The sequence below is a fragment of the Perca flavescens genome, chromosome 7 (genome assembly GCF_004354835.1).
Source record: "Perca flavescens isolate YP-PL-M2 chromosome 7, PFLA_1.0, whole genome shotgun sequence".
Lineage (NCBI taxonomy): Eukaryota > Metazoa > Chordata > Actinopteri > Perciformes > Percidae > Perca > Perca flavescens.
In genome coordinates this window covers 7389816-7415589 of record NC_041337.1, presented here as the reverse complement: position 1 = coordinate 7415589, position 25774 = coordinate 7389816, and the positions used below count along the sequence as shown (strand labels likewise).

At 40.5% G+C, this 25774-nt stretch overlaps 1 protein-coding gene across 1 annotated transcript; it reads left to right on the top strand.

Moving 5' to 3' along the window:
• Nucleotides 1-1133: 1133 nt before the first annotated feature.
• On the top strand, nucleotides 1134-25774 carry hnf4a (hepatocyte nuclear factor 4, alpha). Its single transcript, XM_028583378.1, has 10 exons — nucleotides 1134-1202; nucleotides 17738-17912; nucleotides 18446-18540; nucleotides 19276-19382; nucleotides 20493-20648; nucleotides 21812-21899; nucleotides 22032-22184; nucleotides 23471-23707; nucleotides 25001-25123; nucleotides 25632-25774. The coding sequence occupies exons 1-10, from the start codon at nucleotides 1157-1159 to the stop codon at nucleotides 25772-25774; spliced, it is 1323 nt and encodes a 440-aa protein (XP_028439179.1). The 5' UTR covers nucleotides 1134-1156.

Below are 25774 nucleotides of genomic sequence, written 5' to 3'. Positions count from 1 at the left end.
GCGCATGAATATGGAGCGTCTACCCCAGTTCATGCGAACGCAAATGTAACATTTCAAGCCAAAAGGAATACTTTTGAATTGATGGTGGTGGTAAATATTCATGAAAAAGGACAAGTTTGTGAACTGGCAACACAGATTTTTGATAATGAACAACTAAACACGTTACACACTGGACCTTGAAGATTAAAAAGAATATGCAATGCACTGAGAAAATAGTCCAAAAAGATGTGCAATGATGTAACTCGTATAGACAGATGTGATGACATTAATGAAATGTGTAGTGCCTACGGTACTGGGGGGATAAGAGTCCATGTCAGTTGGAGGGGGGGGGTCAAAAAGTTTGTGTCCAGGGTGGGAGGGGTCGGCTACAATTTTTCCTTCCCGCCACAGGGTCCTGGAATTGGCTACTTTATTAAAACATGCAGGCGTATAATTATGTAACTTTTTTATTACCATGTGCCTTTTTTGATCTAAATAGAGTGTTTTTACGCATGTTTTCCCACTTTAAAATATGTTTAAGACCTTAAAAACCTTTTTTTGTCATCTGGATTAATTTATTTTGAATGTAAACTCGCTTTGTTTCGACTTACCCCAGTAATGAAGTCTCTGACTGTGTCAATGGCGAGCTGCTTTTGCTTTCCCTTTTGCCAGCTTGTGACGGCGTGAATGTGATCAGACAGTAACAGCAGCATGAACTTCACATCTGAAATAACGTATTGTAAAAAAGATTAAGAATAGGACTGGAGCCGTATAGAAAGTGTTAAGCTTGTGTTATAGTGTCCTGGTGGACAAATCACTCAGCTAATGAAGTGAAATTGAATCCGTACTGCAATAAAAATATGATCTAGAAGTGCCTCTCTGGTGTTTAGCCCAATTAGCAGCCTGTTTGGAGGGTAGGTATTACTTGACACTTTTAATCCGGGTGTTCAAGTCTCCAATCAAATCTCATTGTGACAGGCATTAGGGGGATTATCCCTGGGTGCTGTTGGCCCTTACAAGCCAGTCCGGTGGCCCCGGCAAACAGCACTACCCGGTAACAGTGGCCCTGCTTCTCCTCCCAGCCTGCCTCAGCCTGGCCGGGCCTGAGAGAGCCGCTGAGGCTCATGGGCCTTCGCTCAGCTGGTTGGCTCACTGTCAGGGCTCGGCCTTCAGAGGGATGTATGGCCAGGATGGGACGCTGCACTTCATCGACCCAGCTACAGGTAACGGAAACCGAGAGAGAGAGAGAGAGAGAGAGAGAGAGCTTTGAGAATCAGGAATCAGTGTGTAGATTATTCCAAGAATGGAGGGCAAACAACAAGCTGCTGTTGTTGTGCGTTAAAACCGGTGAGCTATGGGAAGCAAAGCTGCTGAACGCTGACAGACTAAACTACACAAGTACATTGTGTGTTTCTGGTTCACTGCTGCTTGAACCCTTCGACAGAAATGCGCTGTACAAGTGGAATGCTTTAAATGTTGACCGTTTGCAAGAGCGGCTTCATCGAGGAAAATGCTGAAGTAATGTATAATACGTTCCAATATCTTGACGACCTCAATAGACCATCTTCACGGCAGACATGTTGACATGTCGTAGTAGGAAAAGCACAGGTGTATTCCAAACCATTACTGATGGCTGCATTCCACTTAGGAGAGGCCCTGGTATTGTCAATGCTGACTCACTGAAATATCTCACTGGGACACTTGACAGAATTGAGCCATCTTTAAGGTTATCACTTTCAGCTGTGCTTTTCCTACTATGACAAGTCAAAATGTCTGCTGTGAAAAAAAGGTCCATTGTTGGATTCTATGTGATGAATATTGTAGTCAGTGACTCAACAGTTTGTGGCTAAAACATTGTAGTGTGAGGCTGGGTGAATTGAGTGTGGGCTCTGTGTGCTATGTGTCCACATGATGGCAGTATAAGTCGTGATTTTAATGTTGTCTCACTGGCAGGGTCAGACGGTAACTTAGAACGCCTAAGTACCAGACTCAAGTATATGTTCCAGGTACTTTACTTAGTGGTGGAAAGGAACAAAGTACTTTTTAACTAATGTATTGGTGTAGTGTAATTTACAGGGGGGATGGGGGAGGTGGGGTTACAATTGATAACAACAATTCCCTTAACATAATTAATTTGCAATGAATTGATGCAGAAAAAGGCAAAAATTGTTGCAGAAAAATTCACCAGAATGCATAAAGTGCTTGATATGCTAAAGATTTCAATTTTGCTCAAAAGTGGAGATCTCAATGTCCTTGTGTGCTGAACTTAATTCTAATTGAACTTCTCTTGAGTGTTTCCATGTTATGCTGCTTGATACTTCAACTGCACTACACGTATATCTCCGAGGGAAATATTGTACTTTCTACTCCACATTTTACTCTACATTAATCTGACAGCTTTAAGTTCAGACTTACTTTCATTTCACATGCAAAGCCCGTCATGATCTAATAAAATATGATGCATTGTTATAGATCAAAATACTTGAATGTTTATAACGTTGTTGAAGTTAAAATGAGTCATCAAAAACAGTAAAATGCTTCTTACGTGTTAAAGGTCCAGTGTGTAACGTGTTTAGTTGTTCATTATCAAAATCTGTGTTGCCCGTTCACAAACTTGTCCTTTTTCATGAATATTTACCACCACCATCAATTCCAGGTATTCCTTTTGGCTTGAAATGTTACATTTGCGTTCGCATGAACTGGAGTAGATGCTCCATATTCATGCGCCATCTTGAAATACGTTAGCCGGTAAGGAACATACAGGACATACTACTCCACCTTTCGCGTTTTCGCTGTCACATAATAAACTCACAGGTGCTGCTAATGCTGCTAATGGGTATCGTACCACACGTATTAAAAATCCAAATTTCAGGAACAGGAGTCTTCTTCTTCGCCCAGAAAAAGCAAAAGGATATTGAAAAGAGCAAGAGACCGGCTTTTTGAAGCGTGAAGGCTACCGTAGCTGTAATACCTACTTTGAACTGCGTGGCGCCAGAGAGTTGATTGTGATATATGATCTCAACGCTAGATGCGAGAAATTCCCACACACTGGACCTTTAAAGTTACCATATCAAAAATAATATCTCATTCATAAAACTGCCAGGAGCATTTTTTTCTGCATAATGATTACTTTAACTCTTAGTTCTTTAAGTATATTTTGCTTTAAATGACATTTTCAACGCAGGATTCCTACTTGTAATGGAATAGTTTTAATATTGCAGTATTGCTAATTTGACTTAAGTAAAGAATTGGAGCACACCATCCCAGAGGTCTGCAGCTGCAATTTGAATGCACAGCCACATTTTGCACTTTTACTCAACAAAAGTAATTGGAATGTAGGACTTGTTGGTGCTGTTACTTCTTTCACTTAAGAAAAAGTTTTGGAATACTTCCTCCACCACTGCTGACAGGCCTGTGACATTAAAATGCAAAATCAGAGCCTGATCCGACGACGGAGTTGGTTTGTTCACACACATGGAGACCAGGAGAGAGCAGCATGCGACCTCAGCAGGTAGAAAGACAGCAGCCAATGGACGGTCAGAAAAAAAATGAGCTAATGACTGTTTAAACTGTCTGAGCAAATGTTAAAAAAGGATCAGAGTCACTGATGCAGTCAGCAGCGATACTGGAAGAAGTATTCAGATCCTTTACTTGAGTAAAAGTACTATCACCACACTGTAAAAATACTCTGTTACAAAAAAAAGTCCTGCATTGGAAATGTTACTTAAGTAAAAGTAGGTAAGGATCATTACGTAAATGTACCAAAAAAAGTATTCAATGCAGAAAAGTCCTCCCATTTTAGAGACTGGAAAGGATCCAACCAGTTGTGTGTTTAATGGTCTGATCATTTCAGCTGGACTTGTAGGCCCTTATATTGTTGGCTAGTTTCACTGCATTTGGTTGTCTTTGTACTTGTGCTCTGCACAGTGACAAATAAAGTTGAATCTAAATCTAAAATCTAAATCTAATTTATAATAAAACATCAGATTTTATAAACTACATGTGTTAAACAACGTGCAAAACAACTTAATGTGTAAAATAACTAGTAACTAGAGCTGTCAGATGAATGTAGTGGAGTAAAACCAGTAGGGAGTTGGGTTGGGAACCGGAGGGTCGCTGGTTCAAGCCCCCATACGGACCAAAGTATGGTGGTGGACTGCTCAACAGAGGTGCCAGTTCACCTCCTGGGTACTGCCAAGATGCTCTTGTGCAAGGCAGCGAACCCCCAACTGCTCGGGGCTCCTTTTCAAGCCCCTCCCTCAGACATCTCTCCATTAGTGCATGTGTAGGTACTGAGCATGTTTGTGTAATTCAGGCCTGTGTGTAATTTGTATAATAACAACAGAGTGAAAACATTGTAATTTCCCCTTGAGGGATTAATAAAGTATACATAATAATTATTATTATTATTATAAAAAAGTACAATATTTCTCTCTGAAATGTGGCGGAGTAGAACTGGAAAGTGGAACGAAAAGAAAAGACTCAAGTAAAGTACCTCAAACTACTTGAGTAAATCTACTTAGTTACATTCCACTACTGGTCAGCAGACTATTGCATTATATAGTGTGTTTGCATTCTTGGATTGAGCAAAGTAATCGCAAATATTTATAAGTCATCATATCGTTGATAAATAAAATATTTATAAATCACAGTTTTTATGTTTCAGCCGTAGATAACGTCCTGTAGATTTCAGCCCTGCGTGCTGACAGGATAATGTAGAATGCCCAAATATTTACTGCCTTGTTATTCAAGCTGTGGAGGTGAAACGATGTTAATCGATTGCGTGCTGACCCGAGGACCTCATAGAGAATCCCAGAGATAAACGTGCTCAGAGCAGAGCTGCTGACGGAGGCAGTCAAAATGAATCCTCAGCAAAAACCGAGTTAATGATTACAGCGCCTTATCACATGCTGTGATTGATTTACGTCTTGCATGGGTCTTCGTGTTTATTGAAGCAATTGTTTACTTATTTGGTGTCACGGAGGCTACTTGAGTTTTTCAGTCTGACTTGCTTGCACCATGTTTTTTTGTAGATTAGAGATTTTATCTGAAGAATATTGTCTTTCGGCTTGAAACTTCACAAAGTTGATGTGTTGAGGGGTTATTTTGGCTTGAAATAAAACAAAAAGGGAAATTTGTTACATAAAGAAATACTTTAAGTGCTTGTGCATGAGAATTAAAGTTGTGGCTTTCCTGTAAAAGTTAGTGACTGTAAAGAAATGCACTGAAATGCATTGTTACTGTACTTTACGTACATTGCATAAGGACATTTTAGACACAAAGACATATAGTTTCAGAAAAAAAAAATCATAGTATTATATTGCCCTTCTACAACTGCATACCTCCCTCATGTATTTAAGTGTGTGTCACCCAGTGATATTAAAAGATACTGAGCAACTAAACAGGCAAAAGCGGGCTATCATTACCCTGAGACCAAATAGTCATCATGGATGAGGACGATTTAACTCTTCTGTTGTTTCACAGAAACCATTTCAACGATTTCAACGTCATTCCATCTTCAGTGTATTGAAATCATCTTTATTAAACTATGTTAAACATCCCCTTAAAAAATGTTAAAAATTACCTTTTAATCTTTTGAATTAACATGGAAAGGCCTCTGATTGGCAAACTGATCACACCCGTGATTTACATTTGTCATTTTAGCACGAAATCCTAAAAACTGCCGCTGCATGGGAGATACAATAGGCTTTGGGTAACAGGCTGTGTTGGCCTCTGAGGTCAGGTTAACTTCACTGGAGATATAGAGTTATTATTTGACAGAAAAAGAAAAGAAAAAGAGAAACTGAGCGGTACCAAGTAGTTTCCACTATGACAGCAGTAGAAACGTTTAACACAATATGTCAGACCAAATCCACTAACATAACACTAATAGGAACTATATATTTATATACATATATATACATATAAATAAAAAAGGTCATTTGATTTTAACAAAAAAATCCCTCTGTGTCATTGGAAGCAATGAAAGTAATTGACAATATTCCAGTGGCACAGAAAAACCCTGATATTCCCGCAGTCAGCGACAGGGGCTTGCATAAGCGATGTTATTTGCAGATAGTTATCTGTTGACAAGGTCTTTGCCATGACACCCTACTCACCTATCTCCTCCATCTACTGCAGCAGCGCACAGCGGCAGCCTCAAACCTGCTGCAGCCAGCACATTGTCTCCTTCTGTTTTACTCTTTATCAACATCAACACGCTCCTGGATGGTGCTGCACAAACACTCACATTTCCCCATGTGCTGCAGCTTTCTCAGAAAGAAACCAAATAAGTCCCCAGACAGCGCATATTCCATATCTTATTAAGCAACTCCTCCACAGGGGCCACCATGATCCTCTTTTCCAACCCAAGCTGCTGGTTTCTGTTTTTTATTTTATTTATTTTTTTCTTACTTAATGTTGCTTCCCAGCGGCCTGCCTTTGAGATCGGACTTGGGGAAATGAAATGTAATCATTGAGGAGAAGGTACAAATAGGCAGTGGTTGCGAATGGAGTTTGGCCAGTGGTCGGAGATTCCTATTCAGAAGATATAGGACTTTGTTCACAAACTGGAGTTTGAAGTTTCAACGGGGAGAATCACACAAGTGTTACATCAGGTCTCAGCGATCCTTTGACTTTTAGCCCCGGGGCAGGAGTTTGGGTGACTGATTATAAGACAGCACTCTCTGGCCCATCAAAAAATGTCAACATGCCAGCCTCCTACTGTATTTAGCAGCTATTTGACAGCTACATGTCAGCCGGTTGTTGTCAGCTGCAGCCAAAAGTTCTGCTTCAGCTTGAATCAACTGCTTATCGACGATTTATTTTGCGCTCACAAAGCTTACAATAAGACAAACTTGATTTTATTACGCCATAAACAACATAACATATAAACCGCCTTGCTCAAATGTTCACGTGAAAAAAAAAAACACAAACAGAGAAACGAAGAAACCCACAATAAAAGCTTGAATCCAACATGGGACCAAGATAAAAAAAAAAAAATGAAAAAAAAATTAAAATGTATGCATAAAACTGAAGCATGGCACAGGATAAAAACACTAAAAGGTAATATAACTTATTTCCATCTCGGCCATCCCAGATCACAGAGTACTACTGCACTACACTACACTACTGCCTCTTCTACATTACCCACATCAAAGTTGTCAGTATTACTTATTATACAACCTACTACATGCACCAAACTGTCCTGTTTCCTTTCCCACTAAATGCTTACATGTTGAGTATCTCACGTCATTTTGTCAGCTGTTCTAAAGGTTGGCTTTCACAAAGTATTACAATCCAATAGAACTTTATCTTCTGCTAAATACGTAACCTTTCCAGCATTGTTTAACCATTTTAATGATTGAAAAAGTGTTATGTGTGACTATTAGACAATCAATAGTCTCACATTGCAAGCTCCGGACGCAGCGACCGAGGCTCTGCTACATAGTCTCGGGAAGGAACTTGCTTTGTTGGAACATTTGCACCCCGAAAAAAGAAAACGCCACATACGACCGTTCCGAATTTTCTTCGAAACTTTCCATTTTCAGTGTGTAGCTTGCTAGCTCAAAGTTTGTTGTTGTTACCCCGAAGCGAACGGAGTTTGAGAACGGCGACAAACAGAGAGCGGAAGGTGAGGGACATCCTGCGTGTGATGTCAGGCAATTATCCTGGAAATGTACTTCCGTTGATCCAAAAATTGACTTTGCGTGTCATTTTTAGTCACTCTAGTGACATGGGTCTCGGGTGACCAGGTTTCCCGCTTTATGGGGGACTGCAGAGCATTTTTATCCCTTGTCCCGGGCATTTCTGTTAATCCAAAAATCTAAATACGGAAAAACACCTGTGAAAAATCATTTCAGAAAATTCCTTCATATAATACAGAATATTAGCCCATATTTCTTCAGACTTTTCTAACAGTGTAGGTTGTTGTTGTTGGTTTGGGTTGAAATCGGACATTACTTCACTTCCGGTTACACACATGACACACAACGTGACGTAGCTCTGTTTGTTTCCGTAAAGTTACTTTTAGTAACTTCCTAGTAGTTTCCTAGGTGAAAGTCCTGGGTTTTTATGAACCATCCATCACCCCGACCTTACGCGGAACTTGGCGGGAGCTTTATCTTTATCCTTATGTCCTGCTTCGCTCCTGTCATAACTACTACAGCCAGCAGAGGGCGCCGCCACTGTAAACGTAAATAGGAGAATTGCTGCTTGAACAAACAACTTATGTAGGCGTTTTTCTTCGGAGGACAGTCTTAAAGCTTTAGTGCGTAACTTCCGTTACATTCAAGCCATTGCCAAATGAGTTGCTACGAAGCTAATTAAGACTATCAGCTCCAAACAACTCTCTCTGGATTTCTCAGTATGACTATGTTCAGAAGATTGTGGCTGTCCGGCGACTTTCCCGCACAGCAACTCGAGTGAAGGTTATCATCTCTTCTGAAGAGTCCATCATGTTTTTTTAATCCTCTGTGTCCTCCTTGGCTACTAGCAACTGTGTGGAGGAGGGGTGGGGGTGGTGGAGGATGGGTGGAGGTGGTGTGCGTCACAGAAGGCTTGTATCATGTGGTCGCGCCAACAGTTGTTGTCATTACTTAGAATTCCTCATGGAGGCAACAGAAATTACACACTATAGCTTTAAGCATAGAGATGTTTTACGAGCTAAGAGGCAGAACAGAAATGTTCATCTTTTTTAAGTTGGATAGACAATAAATCAAACAGACTACCACACAAACATATTCTTTGTCCCACATTTGGTTTGATGGGATCTGGTCTGCGTAGTCTATGATAGCAATGTCGGTCTGTCGGCCGGCCACTTTGGTATATCTCAACAACTACTGCATGGATTGCCATGAAAGTTTTGACATTCTTGGTTCTCACACGATAAATCCTAGAGATTTTAGGGACCCCCTGACTTTTCCTCCAGCGCCACCGCGAGGTTGACCACTGTGGTTTCGAAGGGAAATGTCTCCACAGTAGGTTGTAGCTTCATACTTAGCGTACACACCTTATTGTCACAGTCTATGGTACATATGGCTGTGAAAGTCTTTTCCTCTTACTCGCGGCAGGAAAAGGGAATAAAAGTATTCCGCAAAATGTCAAGCTCTCCCTTTAAGAATATTAATTATTTAGACAGGCATTAGACTTATGAGCAATCCCCCCCCACACTCATAAACAGGAGTTTTGTCTTCAGCAGGACTTTACAGAGTGTGAATACGTATGAATGAATATGGGGGACTACATTTGAATTTGTCACCAGAATAAACTGCTGCGATAACTTTATTCTGGCCATAGGTCTCTGTGTTTTATAGCCCCCTGCACGTGTCAGTCCAGCCTGTGTATGGTGGGAATGTATGTACAGTATGCCAAGACAACCCCCCCCCCCCCCCCCCCACCTCAATATGCAGATAAGTAATGGGAGGATTCCGAGCGAACCTGACCTCGACGCGGTATCTAACACACCAGAACCGTTTGTCAGTGTGTGTGTGATTAAGAAAGCTGTAACCGCGCAGATTGTACTTTATAGTCCCGTATATACGACTGTTCCTTGAGGAGTTCACAGAAATTTAAGATGGGAGCAGCGATAAAAAGCACTTTAATGACGGGGAAGATAAGATTTGCTCTGAGTGACTCATTCATAGCTTTACACTGATTCTCCCATCCTCACCCCCTCCCCGCCCCCCTCTGCTCATTGCTTTGAAATAATCAGCACACTTCTTGAGCAAATACGGGCATTGCAAAGAAAGAGCAGCACGGATCGAACATGAAGAAATGTTGTAATGGGTGACCTCTGTACACCGAAGTGGGACAACGTGCTCCAGCCGAGCTGCAGAGTGGATGCACAATCATCATCTGTGAGCTCTGTTTGGCATAGGCGTAATTCACAAGGGGTGGGGGGGTGTTAAGGTTAAAACCTCCCCAATAATCAAAACTGGCCAGTGCAACCAACCCCCAAAAACCTATTATAACTTCTTTTACATAAATAAAGACATTTGCACCATAACTTGATGCAGAAAAGGCTCAAATTGTTGCAGAGAAATTCACCAGAATGCAGAAAATGAAGTGTCTGACGTACACAATTTCAATTTTGCTCAAAAGAGGAGATCTTAACCCCCAACCCCCCCATGCCCCTCCCCAATGTTGAACCCAAAGTTACACCCTCGGCTGTAGGAATGTGTGAAGAAGCCGCTAATCGTCTTTTGATCATGGGCGTAGGTTCCATTGAGTTAATCAGTTTGTTAAAAGATCTCCAGATCAATTCCAGCCTCTGATTGTACCTGACTGAACCATTGATCACTTCCCATTTTCATCTCTGATTGGATTACCTTCGAGAGAAATAGAATCATTGAACAGATCATCTCAGGATGGTGCACGGGAGCCCTCGGGGAATGTTATGGTGTTTGCCTGCTGGGAGAGAAGTAATTTTACAAGCCTCCAGTATAATTTGAGTGTATGGTTAACAGGTTCACCTGCGTGGGGTTTACTGCTTCTGAGGTCCGGCTTGAACTTGGGATCGTTGACCTGCTGCTATGTACTGGCACTTTCTCTTCAAATACAGGCCTGCTGTTTGCTGTGGGACATGTAGGGAGGCGCACACTTTGCGCAAGCAGAGATTTTTGTTTTTGTTTTCTTCAAACAAACAAATTCAGGATTCAGGAGTGTGTTAGAAAAGTCACGTGAAAAAAAAACACCCCAAAAACTGACCAATATTTCGAAAAATAATTTCAGCATTCACTTAAAATGTGGCACATTTCACTCCTGAGTGAACAAAGTGATGATAACAATATTCTTATTCTTCTTCTTCTTATTATTATATATTTTTTTAATAGAGCACCTTTTAAAGTCACAACGTGCTTCACAAGAGTGAAATAAAAAAAAATAAGACCCTAAAACAGTAAAAAGAACAAGCTAAAAGAATGAAATAACAATAGAAACAAAATAAAAAGCGTAAAATCAAAGTTAAAATCAAACAAAATTACAAACAATGAGACAGAGGCCAGTTTGAATATATGTTTGATATATTATATTTATTATATAATGTAGTTGTAAGCAGATATACAGTAAGTACATTTTGAAGTGTTTGTCAAATTTGTTATAACTCCTCCTGTAACACATCCATAACTGGCTTATTAACAGTTAGTTAATGATTGATATCAAAGCATAACATATACTGTAATGGCACTTCATGATTTATGATAACACACATTTACAAATCATTCACAGGTGTGAGTTCATCATGTTATTGTAATAAGTACTTCACAGTACATACTCATAAATGAGTATATAGTATATGAATATTATTCTTAACTTACTCATTATTACAACTTATATTTCCAATCATCTTGTTTACAATTATCCTTCATGGGAGTTATAATAATTGACAAATACATGAACACTTAAAAATGTCCTTATGTCTATTTATTTTCTTTTTTATTTATTAAGATCTTTTTTTAACACTGTAACTACGATATTCAACACCATTCAACAAAATAGTAGCAAAAAAGACAATAAACCAAATAAACATATATAAATGCTAGGGCTTGGCGATGTGGAGAAAATCAAATATCACGATATTTTTGACCAAATACCTCGATATCGATACCGCAACGATATTGTAGTGTCGACTGTTGGTGCTTTCACAAAATATTTACACAATGAGATTTTTGATAAATAATCATCAGTAATGTGGATATAATTACTAAGTGGGTAAAGGCAAATAATAGAACAGTTACAACAGTCTGGTAAGTTCAGAAAATGGCATCACTTTACTGTAATGCAGCCTTTAAAACCAGGAAAAGACAACACTTATTCCATATCACGATGTTACAATATCCAAAACCTAAGACGATATCTAGTATCTAGTATCACGATATCGATATAATATCGATATATTACCCAGCTCTAATAAATGCCAACACCATAAGCCTATTACACACGTCTCTCCCCAGCACAAAGCTACTGAGGAGCCCTCCAGAAAGCTTGGGTACTTTCCCTATTTGTTAGTATAGACATCTAATCTGGCAAACCGTTTATATGATATATTTTTTTTTCAAACGCCGCCACCCTAGCCTTCTCACAAGCCCACTCCTGGGTTGTCGGCACCCCTTCATTCTTATGTGCTCATCCATCCCGCTTAGGATTCCTTATGTCCATTTAAAACATGATCGTGTGTCTTCGTGTATGAATAAACCATACATTGGTGAATACACCATACACAAACAAGTGTTTAAATACAATGTATAAACACTAAGTAAGAGCTGTTAAAATAAAGTGTTTTCATTTGGATTGATAGTGTGTGTGAGGATATTTGTTCCACATGTCGGCAATCTAAATCCCAGCCACAAATGTTCACAATAAACTTGATATACTGTACGTCCCACCCATAAGTAGGCTACATGCAAAACAACAAGTGTAGATTCAAGTTGATATTAAACTGGATTGTATTATTGAACAGTATTTCATAAATGTATTAAAGTTGATGGTGTCATCAACTTCTTCCACATAAGACATGATGATCCTGGAAATGTCAACGTTTAGGCTCCTTATGTATTTTGTTTTAAGTGGATCAAATGTAGCACCTTAATCATTTATCTGTTACGTTTAGCTATATATTCAGACTTTTTCTGCCTTGTGGTCTGTCAGTTATTGTGACAATAAGTGTCCTAAAGATGGGGCGACCTCTAGCTCAGCCAGTAGAGTGTGCTCCCCATGCGGGCTGAGTCCTTTGCAGCGGCCCGGGTTCGATGCCGACCTGCGGTATACTAAAGATCAGCCTCGCACTAGTCTACATCAACGGCGTTTCATTTCCGCGATTGGTCAAGTGCCGCCGGAAATACACTCATTTTGGGCTAGATGTCCGTCACCTTCCGCTTCCTTTGGAGTTGGCATTTTAAGATGGCACCGAGGCACCGGCTTAGCACCCCCAAGACGATTGTGATTGGTTTATAGAAATGCCAATAAACCAGACCACGTTTTTCTCCCATCCCGGAATGCCGTGTGGACTAGCCAGACCCTCCTTTGCAGCGCTGTGGAGGAAGGTCTGGCAGTGCGAGACTAGCCTCACACTAATTTGTGACCCTATTTGTGTGTTCATAGTCCTCCTAAACACACACACATACATACATATATAATGGTGTATATTTCACCTCTGCTGAGCGACTCCACAATATTTCCAAACACTGTACCTCCTTTTTAACGTGATATATTTACAGGAGAAGCTCTTTGAGACATGTTTATGATAAAGAACTTCAGAAAATAACTCTGAATATAAATAAACCTGGGTTCTGTTCCTACTGAAGACTATATGTTTTGCGAGTCCTAATTTTCTGAAATGCATTTTTAACACGCTCTGAATCGTCAAGGCTGTCTCCCTGAGGAGCAGCTCCCCATTCCAACAACAAGTGTCGGATCAGCCCTTGCATTGTCACAGTGAAATCTTTTACATAAAGGCATCACTTTGCTTTAGCAAGAGTTATTTCCCCTGGCAATTATGCTGGAATTACCTCAGATTTACCATCGACGTATTCCCCATGGAAGTACAGTTGGTCTGAATGTGACCGACTGATATGATCCGGCCAGTGGGTTTCCTGAAGTAGAAGAAATTCATAACCTTTCCTTTTGTTAAAAAAAACAAGTTACAAGTTAACCCTCTGAGGACAAAAGATGTTTGACACTCCTGCTCAAAAAGCGTTATTACAAAATTGTAAAAAAATGTATTTACTATTTCATTCATATATTACGCTACTTTTCTGAACCCACGACTTTTGTAAACTCATTTCAAGCACCAAAACAATTGAGTGTAGGTATGTTTTTCACAAGGGATTTGAGAAATTTTGAAAAGTGGACATCAACTTCTCAGCTTTAGGGTCAAATGAACTCTTTACACGTTGCTCTCAAACTAATTTGGGCGTCACTTTACAGAAAGCTGAGTTTCTTTTGAACATCTTGACACAGAACACACAGGGATCAGTAATATGCAAATAGCCTCAAGAGGTGAAGGTTTAAAAACAAATGTAAAAATGCCCTTTCTCAGAGGGTACAACAGTACAACATCATCAGAATGTACTTTAAGAATCAAAAGTAAAAGTACTCTATATTATTATTGATGCATTAACATATAAGAAGCATTTCAATGTGGCAGTTGGTCAAAGTGGAGCCAACGTTAAACGGATTTATATACTGTTGGGTAGTTTCATCTCTAATCCTGTATCATAGGTTGTGTGTTGTTAGTAAAATCTTAACAGTCACAGATCACTGATCAGCCTTTTAATGTTAAGTGTCTGTCAACCAAATTACACTTTTAAATTGAAATGAGGCTACAGCACCATTTCCTTCAAGTACAACACAATTTGTAAAGTAACTTAAATCACCTTTACAACCTGTATCTTTTCTTTTTTCATTATGGTTTCCTATAATATTTCCTATGGTGTTTTGTAGCATTTTGTATTATATCTGCGCACAGGATTATCTGCTGTGGCGGGAAGATTTTTTGACAGATTCTTACTCTCCGATGTGAACTATATACTGAAGTTCCAGGTGCCGTTTTTTTTTTTTTTTTTTTTTTTTTTTTTTTTTTTTTGCACCAGTGAGTTCTGCTTCACCTGCAAAATGTCAAAAATCAATACACTAGTTTTTGTGTCTCTTTCAGTCTTTGGTGTCTTGCTCCTTTTTTTAGGAGAAGTTGGGGCACATTTGTCTTATATTCCACCCATGGCTGTCAGATAAATGTAGCGTTGTGTAGTGTCTATAAAGTAGTGGAGTGGAAGTATAAAGCAGCATGAAATGGAAATACTTGAGTGCAACTACCAGTACAGCACTGCAGTAAAATCAGGTATCACCTTGGGTCTCTCTGCAGACACACGGAGCTAAGCTGCACCTTCGTTTGGTCTCGGTTTCTTTATAACGTAATGTGGGAGCTGTAAATGTGTGTGCATGTGATAACAGCATGCTACAGTAGATGCTGGCTGTAAAAAAAAAAAAAATTAGCTGGTTTAAAAGTGGCGGAGGAGTGATTTGGCAAAGGATTGTCCTGATTTAGCTTTCATGGAGGATTTGTTTAAACATTAGTGACAAGAGACCAGTGGTGGAAGAAAGTACTAATACCACACTGTAAAAATACTCCGTTACAAGTAAAAGTCCTGCATTGAAAATGGTACTGATGTAAAAGTGTGTAAAAGTATCATCAGGAAAATGTTATGTAAAGTATTAAAAGTGAAAGTACACAATGCAGAAAAATCCAAAAAGGATCCAAACAGTTGTGTGTTCAATGGTCTGATCATTTCAGCTGGACCTGTAGGCCCTTATATTGTTGGCTAGTTTATTTATAATAAAACCTCAGATTTTATAAACTTCATGGGTTTTGTGTGCAAAAATATCAATTCGTAAAGTAACTAAAGCTGTCACAGATGAATGTAGTGGTAGTAGAAAGTGGCATGAAAAACAGAGACTCAAGTAAAGTCCAAGTATACTTCAACATTTGTGCTCGAGTGCAGTACTTGACTAGATGTACTGAGTTACATTCCACCGCTGCAAGAGAACCAAGAAGAGATATCAAAAGTCATCAAAGTTGAGCTATCTCTTCCAAAAAAACAACATGCGTGTGATTCAATAGTGAGAGCGGGTTAGTTAACCATCAACCAGAAGGGGGGTGGGGGAGAGACACTCCACCTCTCCCCCGGTTAGAGACTCCGCTGTCAGTCACTGGTCTCCTCTCTGACACCACTGTATGTCCCCATCACACTCAACCGGTGGCTACCTCGGCAGTGGGTGGAGCTAGGCTGAGAGGGGGGGGTTAGTGGAGGTGTGTTGGGGTGTGGGAAAGGAAAGGGAAGGAGGAGGAGGAGATGGAGGAGGAGGAGGAGATGGAGGTGGAGGAGGAGGAGGAGGAGGAGGAGGGGGGGGGGGGGCACATTAGCTTCTTGGACAAGTCTTTCTGCCCCACTGTGAGGTTAGTTGAGAATTTGTTTGTCCAAAGCGCTGGCAGCAGACATGGACATGGCAGACTACAGCGAGGCTCTGGACCCGGCCTACACCACGCTGGAGTTCGAAAACATGCAGGTGCTCCCCTTGGGCTCAGGTGAGTCGCACATAATGCAACTCTGGCGTTGAACTTTGAAACTTTTTACTGATTTAAAACTTTGGTCAGGAGAGGACGGAGGGAGTTGTGGCGGCGAAGTGATAAAAAGGGAGGGGGGGTCATTTGTCCATCTGCTCGCAGAGGGATGATCCCGTGCCGTGGTCTTCTTCTTCTTTTAATCACATCTGGACCGGGCGCACCGGTAACGCATTAAGAGACCTTGATTTGCGAGACTCCGATCTGTATTCCCCCAATGCACTCGGGCCGTTTGGTCGAAGCCATTTGAACCTGTTTGAGCTTGTGGAGGGGATTGGTTGTGTGGGGGGGGCGGGGGGGAGGTGTCACATTTGGTTTTGCACTGGATTGATATTCATCCTCTGATGAAGCAGTGGTTTGAGTATCAGGATCGTGCGTCTCCCGTTACAAATGGCCTGTTCCCACAGAGTCTATAAAGTGGAGAAAAAACGGGCGCGCGATGACACCCAACTTATTTATACATGCAGTCTCCCATGACGTCTGGCTGCGATCCTGGTTCTAAAATTCCCAACGAGACTCAAGAAAAGGGAAGCTTTACAGGAGACATTACTTACCACTCAACTTTCCCATCGCTTTTACGTGTTCCTCCTCTATAGCAAGCTCTCATGAGTCAGCCCTGACATCTTTAATCTACAGCATGACACGCTCCCCTGATTGATTGGGCCAGGTCTGGTGACTCCGAGACTGTGACTAAAAAGTAAACTGTCTCCAGTGATTGCCTTTTCTTTTCTTTTCTTCCTGAGGCAATCAAGCCGACATCAGTTGCGCTCTGTTGACTCTGCCTGAGCTACTCAGGCAGGGTTGACAGATCCTTACAGGTTCTCCTGACAGCCAGTCAATGGAGATGATCACCGTATTCACTCCCGAGTCGTTCACACCTTCTTAAATCAACCATATTTCTTGATGCCATCTAAATTCAGCTTTTATAAAAAGCACTCTTGCTCTGGTGTCGGGTCTCAATCTGATGAACTAAAAGCCAGCTGAGCTGATGAGACATTTAGTTATTGACTGGGAGGACTCTGCAGTAGTGTATGTCAGAGCAGGGGTCTTCAATGTTTTTTTTGAGAGAGAGAGAGACGGAGCAGGGACCCCGTACTACATGTATTGAATAAAATGAAGTTGCATATTACACCGGGCCTACAATAACATGCAGGGCAGCCTAGAGCCTTTATAAATAATTGTTTAGTGCATAGAATACTAAGCCATTAAAATAATTGTTAGTATGATTTTATAAATCCTGTTTTAATGTGAATCCTTAGGATTAACTGGATCTGTGGGTGGCTACCTTAGTGACTACCTTACCTATAAGCCAGTATGCCTATCAAAAATGGGCTTTTTTTTAAAATTTATATTTGTTAATAATATGTTGGATTTTCATTTTTGAAAAAAAATTAAACTCTAAGTAACTCTAAGGGGGGGCCCAGAACCCCCCTTGTTGAATATCTCTGTGTGAGAGTATTTATTTGTGTATTTATTACTTTTTTTTTTTTTAAGTACTTTCACATTCAGGTACGGCACGGCAAATTCCCTTGTACACAAGCTTGTGCAATGGCAATAAAGTCTGTTCTATTTTCTCTCTCTCTCTCTCTCTGTCTCTCTCTCTCTCTCTGTCTGTCTCTCTCTCTCTGTCGCTCTGTGTGTCAGACTCCTCGCCGACTGAAAGCACCAACATGAACGCGAGCGGCCACCTGGGGGCGGGCAGCCTGTGTGCCATATGTGGAGACAGAGCCACCGGCAAACACTACGGGGCCTCCAGCTGTGACGGCTGCAAGGGCTTCTTTAGACGCAGCGTCCGCAAAAACCACATGTACTCGTGCAGGTGAGGACGGACCTGCAACTCAAAGTCTCTCCTACTGTCGATGAAGTGCCACTGAAGCAAGGCATTGCACATGCCAGTGGAGCTATTCCCAACGGATGTTTGTGTGTGTGTGTTTTTTTTGTGTGAGCGAAAGAGAGACAAACAAAACATGAACTTGTTGCTTGTCTCAGTAAATTGGCTATAACTAATCTGCAGATCTTGATTTATCCATCTATTTTATTTACAAAATGTCAGACAATAGGGAGAAATGCCTGTTATTAATTCCCCACAGCTCAAATTGACATCCTCAAAAGCCGTGTTTAGTCTGACCAACAGTCTAATATCCAAAGATGTTCATTTTTACTATGAAGAAAATCATCAAATCCTCCATTTATTGGCACTTTTTTTGCTTAAAATAAACTCTAAAACGATTCTGAGATTATCCAAATTGTTGGAAGGGACCTTCCTGGCAATCAATTAATCGACCAATCTCATTCAACTTTCTTTTTCGATTCTGCGGCAGCACAAACAAAATTATGACCCTCATTTTCCAGGTTCAACAGACAATGCATCGTGGACAAAGACAAGCGGAATCAGTGCAGATACTGCAGGCTGAAGAAATGCTTCAGAGCCGGCATGAAAAAAGAAGGTAGGAGCCTTTTTATGTTTTCCAAGCACACTGACTCAATCTGTAAACTCTGTCTAATATGTTTTTTTGTGGGGAAAAAAAGAGGATTTCTCATCTAATTAACAAACCGCTGTCGCAGTGTGAGCTGTCCCCGCTGAATTGACGTGACTCCACGGGTGTGTTGCAATCCCCACGAGAGTATTACTTTGTTAATGATCACTCAGTGGAGCGCTGAAGTCTCTAACCAGCTTATGCTGAGCAAACATTTCCAGGCAATAATAGCCATATACTGATAAAAACATGACAACCTAGGGTAGACTTATTTTTCTGTTAAATGACCCTGCCTTCTTTGTAAAAACAAAGTAATGGAGGAAAAGTCCACATTTTTCATAGTTTTTATGCGTTTTCTGATTTACATCGCTGTGGGAAATTGGCACATTTTTCTCAGAGTGTAGCTGCAAGCGGGAGCCTGGGTAGCTCACCTGGTAAAGCGCGCGCCCACATATAGAGGTTTGTTCCTGGACGCAGCAGCCGTGGGTTTCGACTCCGACCTGCGGCCCTTTGCTGCATGTCATTCCCCCCTCTCTCAGCCCTTTCATGTCTTCATCTGTCCTCTAGAAATAAAGGCCACAAAATTCCCCCCAAAAATAATAGAAGAATATAGCTGCAGCAGCAGTGCTGACCCTATAAATCTGTGTGTGTGTGTGTGTGTGTGTGTGTGTGTGTGTGTGTGTGTGTGTGTGTGTGTGTGTTTAGCTGTGCAGAATGAACGAGACAGAATCAGCACCAGGAGATCCAGCTACGAAGACAGCAGTCTACCGTCCATCAATGCGCTCATCCAGGCAGACGTACTGTCCAGACAGGTAAGACCTGCTGAGTCATCGTTAGGGAATCCCATCTAACTGGGAATGGTCGCCAACACAATCACAAGGACTTTTTTTTTTTTTTTTTTAAATGACTCTAATTCATCATTTAACCCTCCTGTTGTCCTCAGGGCCACATTTGACCCATTTTCCAAAAAGTTTCTAAATCAGAAATTTTGGGTTTCTTTCAACCAAAATTGTCCACAAAAAAAAAATAAAGAAGGTGGATGGTTCCATACAACGCTCTGCACAAGTAAAATAAATGATCAGTTCGCTACTTTCATTGAATTTGGGTGTTTTATTCAATTTTATTAGCCTGACAAGCCAGACCCACATCAAGATGTTGGGTCTGGGAACTCACCATTGACGAAGCTCAATCCGATAACAGTTGTCTTTCAAATTCCCTCTGCATGCAATAGGATAGCGCTACAACCAGGCAGAGCAACGAAGAAGGTAGCGGAGCTAGTTGATGGATTAAACTTTTGCCGTATCCGGTCGGCAAAACTCCGAACACATCTTCCTTTTTTAAGAATGATTTCAGTGCCGTTCTTTGTTCTTTTCTCAAAGAAAAGCTGAACTCCAAGTCTTCCAGAAGTCCGCTGTTCCCAGCAGCAGCAGCCATAAGCCCCGCCCACCGACTCTATACATGATGTGATTGGCCTGACCAGAGTTTGGTTTTGGTTTCCAGCTCTCAAGTCAACGGAGAGTTGCTAGACCCCCCCTGGCTGCAAATTAAATTTGCTGCCGCTAGGTTGCGTCTAGCTTTCTAGGCTATAATTTTATAGCATTTGAAGAAAATAACTGATAAAAGAACGTTTGAAAAACAAGCGACGAAAACATCCCGAAAATCTTCAAAAACGTTGGGAAAGTCACATTGGATAAGCGAAAAGAAGACGAAAAAAAAAGCTTTAATGTTTAAAGTTTCAAGACAACACAAGGGTTGTTATTTCATCATTTATTCACACGTCATCATCGTTTCCTTAAAACGCCATTTCAGAGGGTACAATGGTCATATGCACGGGCCCGCATGGAACGGGGAACCCTTTTCGGAGATAAAAAATGCAAATATACAGTACATTTAAAAACTCAACTCCACATCTGCACGTCCAGATCACCTCCCCGGCTCCCATACTCAGCGGCGACATCAGGACCAAAAAGATCGCTGCCGTCACAGACGTCTGCGAGTCCATGAAACAGCAGCTGTTGGTTTTGGTGGAGTGGGCCAAGTACATCCCGGCCTTCTGTGACCTGGCCCTGGACGACCAGGTAAGGCTCAGTGTACATAGCTGTATAGACACTCTGGTCACTCATCAACCAGTCGGCTCCCAAAAAACCATAGTGTGGGGCTGCAGGAGCACACAAGTATACACTTTTTTACACCCACTACAATACAGATGTAGTAGGTGAAAAAAAAGAAGAGGAGATGCATTCAATACAATGTGGGTTTATTAAACTTAAAACCTCAAACTCTTTGACCAGTGGTTCATGTATTTAAAGTCCTGAGTTAGAATATGATAAGCTGCTTTTAAAGTTCTATCCTTTCTTGATTTAAAAAAAAAAAAAAAAAAGAGGTGCTGAATCATTAACAGTGTGATCACCAGGCCTTGGTAACTCATTTGCTGATGTTATATGTTATATCACTTAGGGAGTCTTCTGCCAGGGCGAGCTTCAAAAGAGACTTTTTCTTTTTTTTCTTTTTTATTTCCGGAAAGGGATACAGAACTACATTTCACTGGTGGAACGTAACTAAGTACATTTACTCAAGTGCTGTACTTAGGTACAAATGTTGAGGTACTTGTGCTTTCCTTGAGTCTGTTCTTTTCAGGCCACTTTCTGCTTCTACTTTGCTACATTTCAGAGAGAAATATTGTACTTTTTCACTCCACTACATTCATCTGACAGCTTTTAGTTACTTTACACGCACAAAGAACATGTAGTTTATAAAATCTGATGTTTTATTATAAAGTAAACTATATTAAAAATATTGTACTTTTTAGTTCACTACATTCATCTGACAGCCTGAGTTACTTTACACGTTAAGATTTTTGCACACAAAACACATGTAGTTTATAAAATATGATGTTTTATTATAAATAAACTAGCCAACAATATAAGGGCCTACAAGTCCAGCTGAAATGATCAGACCATTAAACACGCAACATTTTGGAGCCTTTCCACTTTCTAAAATGGGAGTTTTTTTTTTTTTACTTTTACTACTTTAAGTACATATGCCTGAGGATACTTGCATACTTTAACTTAAATACCATTTTTAATGCAGACAGAGTACTTTTACAGTGTGGTATCCATACTCCTACTTAAATGTAAAGGGTCTGAATACTTCTTCCACCACCATGCCACGTTTACACCAACGTGTAGAGGACGGCCGAGTTATTATCACACTAATCCGTCCGTGAATTGACGTGTTGCAGGTGGCGTTGCTGCGAGCTCATGCTGGGGAACAACTCCTGCTCGGCGTTGCAAAGAGGTCCATGCTTTACAAAGACATCCTCTTATTAGGTAAAAGTCACACATGAAGGAGTGTTTTTACCCCACTCATATTGCCCAATTATGTTACCAAAAAAAATAAAATAAAAAAAAAAGCATTCAGTCTCATCCTGGACTAAAACCTAAAATGTCTTGCCACTGCAGGAAATGACCACATCATTCCCAGGAACTGCCCGGAGCTGGAGCTGGGCCGGGTAGCAGTGAGGATCCTGGACGAGCTGGTGCTTCCCTTCCAGGACCTCCAGATAGACGACAACGAATACGCCTGCTTGAAAGCCATAGTTTTCTTTGACCCAGGTACTATTACTGACTCCTACTTTTGCATTGTGTTAGCGGAGGTGGAAAGAGTACACAAATATTCTGCTTGAATCAAAGTACTATTACTTGGACGAACTTTTACTTAACCCTCATGCTGTCCTCGGATTAAATTTGAGCTCAATGGTGTTTTTTGCCCCCAACTTCTCCTTCCAGGCAGCGCTGCCTTGAAGGTGTCTTCAAGGCACCTAACCCTAACCCTAACCTTAACCTTAACCCTAACCCTAACCATAACCAGTGGCAAAAAAACACCAATAAACCAAATTTGACCCCTTTTTCAAAGTTTTTATATCAGAAATATGGGTTTCTTTCAACCAAATTTCCCCAAAATGAACATGCAACACTAAAATAAAAATTGATGATCACTACTTACATAGTCTAACAGGGTCAAAGTCTGTGATAATACATAAAAATATGTTCCTTTAATCTTAACTATTAGTCAAAATAAAAACAATAGGCATAATTTCATGTAAATGAGGTGCAGTGACCATACATTTTAAAGAACTGTAAAACATATAAGTTGGAATCAAGTTGGCTGAGAAGATGTAAGACAGACCTATGGGGAGCTGCTTTATGCTTTATAAACAGGCAAACTAAACCAGGTCAATTTGGGTCGATTTGGAATACAATACAAGGGTTAAGTGCAAGTAAAATTACCGAAATAAAAGTCAAAAGTAGCTCATTTAAAATGTATGCCTGGATAGCTCACCTGGTGGCTGTCTATATGTTTTTTTTTACAGTGTGTCCAGGGGACAGGCAGCTAGCAGATAGTGAGGAGATGTTTGCTGTATGTGACAAAAAATGTTGTAGTCTAAAAAACGCATGACAACGCTTAGAGCTCCTTTAACAGCAGGGGGAGATATACTTTTTTATATTTATACTTATTTAATATCTTCTTTATACTTATTATACTTAAATAATAAAATAAAATAAAATTATATATATATATATATATATATATATATATTTATATATATTATATAAACTGCAGTCTTTTGGGATTTGATGAGGGCATGTACTTTTTTCTTTCTCAGTAACGGATGTGATTTAAAATGTAGAAGAGCAAAAGAACAATACTTCAAACAAAACCTACTTAAGTAAAAGTAAAATTACAGGTAAAAAAAAATAAAATAAAAAGGAAAAGTACACAGAAAAACTCAGTCACGTTTGTAATTGTGATTTGTTACTTTCCACCTCCATGTGTCAGCTACTTTTTCAAGAAAATCATACATACAGAGAAAAAATGCCTGGCTTTTATTTGCCCACAGACGCTAAAGGTCTGAGCGACCCTGGAAAGATCAAGCGGATGCGATACCAGGTCCAGGTCAGCCTGGAAGACTACATCAACGACCGGCAGTACGACTCGCGGGGCCGCTTCGGGGAGCTGCTGCTGCTGCTGCCCACGCTGCAGAGCATCACCTGGCAGATGATCGAACAGATCCAGTTCGTTAAACTCTTCGGCATGGCCAAGATCGACAACCTGCTCCAGGAGATGCTTCTCGGAGGTGAGCCCCTGTCACATCAACGGTGACCAACCATGACCTCTGACCTTAGAGGCTCTGGGTCAGTATACACACACTTCATGTGTATATAGACCAGAGGCGCCCAAGTTCTTTCATAATGTAGGGCCAAATATTTATCTGGATGGAAGGCCACGGGCCTAAAAGATAAATGTGAAATGACATTACGTTAAAATGTCTTCTATATTTAGGAAATTAACATTCTAAATCTAAAATCGAATTTCAAGATAACAGCCAGGATTTTGGCGGGTTTCAATAAGTCAAATTTAAGACCTGTTTAAGACCTTTTTAAGACCTGTTTAAGACCTTTTTAAGACATTTATGAATGAAATTTAAGACCTATATTACGACATTAAAGTACAACGAAATGAGTCACAAAAGTACTTGCAAAGTAAATAAATTTATTCCAATTGAATAAAAGCGACACGCAATAATGCAAATCTGTACATATACAGCAAATTATATTTGGACCATCAAAAGATAGATTTTTTTTTTTTAAATAAGCATTAGAGGTAACGTTACATGGACGTAGGAAGATTAAGACCTGTTTAAAATTATTGAAGACCTAGAACACAATAATTCAGCAAATTTAAGGGCCTAAAATTTTGATTTTGAAACCCTGCGGAAACCCATATAACACTGCCTTTCGGTCATTTTATTCATTTGCAGACACCTTTCTGACTGAAACATTAAGTTGAAACAGCTAGGGCTGTTCTCGATTGAAAAAATTCTTAGTGGACTAACACTCATTCAATTGTACCGACTAATCGATTAGTTGATTTAATCGACAGATCTGTAAATCTGGGTTTCTCTGCAAAGAATCATGCAAAAGCACCACTTTAATTCTAGTGTTTACCAGAGATGTGCTCGTACGTTTCTTGGAAATAAGTCATTCAGCATGAAAAAAGCATCAAACATGACTAATGGACTAAAGCAATCTAAGTTGACTAAGACCAAAACGACCGATTAGTAAACTAATCAACTAAGAGGGAGCAGCCCTAGAAACAGCTGTATTGTCCACTATTCCCATAAAACTCCCACAAAATGTACGTTTTGTAGTCATAACGGTTAGGATTTTAAAAATAAAGCACTTTTAAAATAAGAGGAGAATTAGCATGAGCATGTCAAATGTCATCGCGGGCCAAAACAAAGGGAGGACCCCAAATCGGGCAGCCTTGATATGGGTTATAGAGAACCCTGTGGCATTCCTAGTGTGGTCCCATATGCACGCTGCGGTGAATTGAGGCTAACTGTATATTTGTGTGTTTTGTCTCTCAGGTTCTGCCAATGAGGCTCCACACGCACCTCACTCCCTGCACCCTCACCTGGTTCAGGAGCACCTCAGCAGCAACATCATAGTGACCAGCAACATGCCAACGCCCATCCATAACTGTCAAATCTGTAAGCACCAAAAACACAAATGTCAAGTACAACTGTTGTGGCATCTAATATTAATTCTCTGTCTACGTTTTTTTCCCACCGGCACATACTGTACATACAGTAGGGAAACTGGGACGTTTTTGTCGATCCAAGTTCGATCAGCGTGATCAGAAGAATTAACCCAAGTGAACTGACAATCAAACATACTTTAATTAACAGTCAAGTCTCCCTCGCCCGGCTCCATGTGCGGTTAGGTACAAACTGGGAAGGACAAACTCGCAAAGGCTTGGCAGAATAATCCTCTAAATTCTTCGTGGGAACTAATCTGGCTTATTTTGTCAAAGAGAACTTCTGTTATTGTTTCTAAACATGTTTAATGCTCTGAGAAATTTCACAAAAGTGCTTATTCCTTTATCTGAAAATGGTGTTGTGCCCCAAAACATGTTATACCACAGAATGGTAAAAAAAATACACCTTCTTATGCCGCAGTTTCTAACTCGCTCCTGTTCTTTTGTGTTCTACTTTTCAGCCACTCCTGAAACCCCGATCCCGTCTCCGCCTACTGCCTCCAGCTCAGAACATTATAAACTGGCTCAGGGGGTCATAGCCACCGTGCCCAAGCAGCCAACCTCCATCCCTCAGCCTACTATTACAAAGCAAGAGGCCATCTAA

What these genes read in the sequence shown, in the direction of transcription:
- hnf4a (XM_028583378.1), top strand. Translation starts at nt 1,157, where the DNA reads ATGTATGGCCAGGATGGGACGCTGCACTTCATCGACCCAGCTACAG. An exon ending in CAGACGTACTGTCCAGACAG is followed by an intron (nt 19,383 to 20,492) that starts GTAAGACCTGCT and finishes CTGCACGTCCAG; the next exon opens with ATCACCTCCCCGGCTCCCAT. An exon ending in CATCCATAACTGTCAAATCT is followed by an intron (nt 25,124 to 25,631) that starts GTAAGCACCAAA and finishes TCTACTTTTCAG; the next exon opens with CCACTCCTGAAACCCCGATC.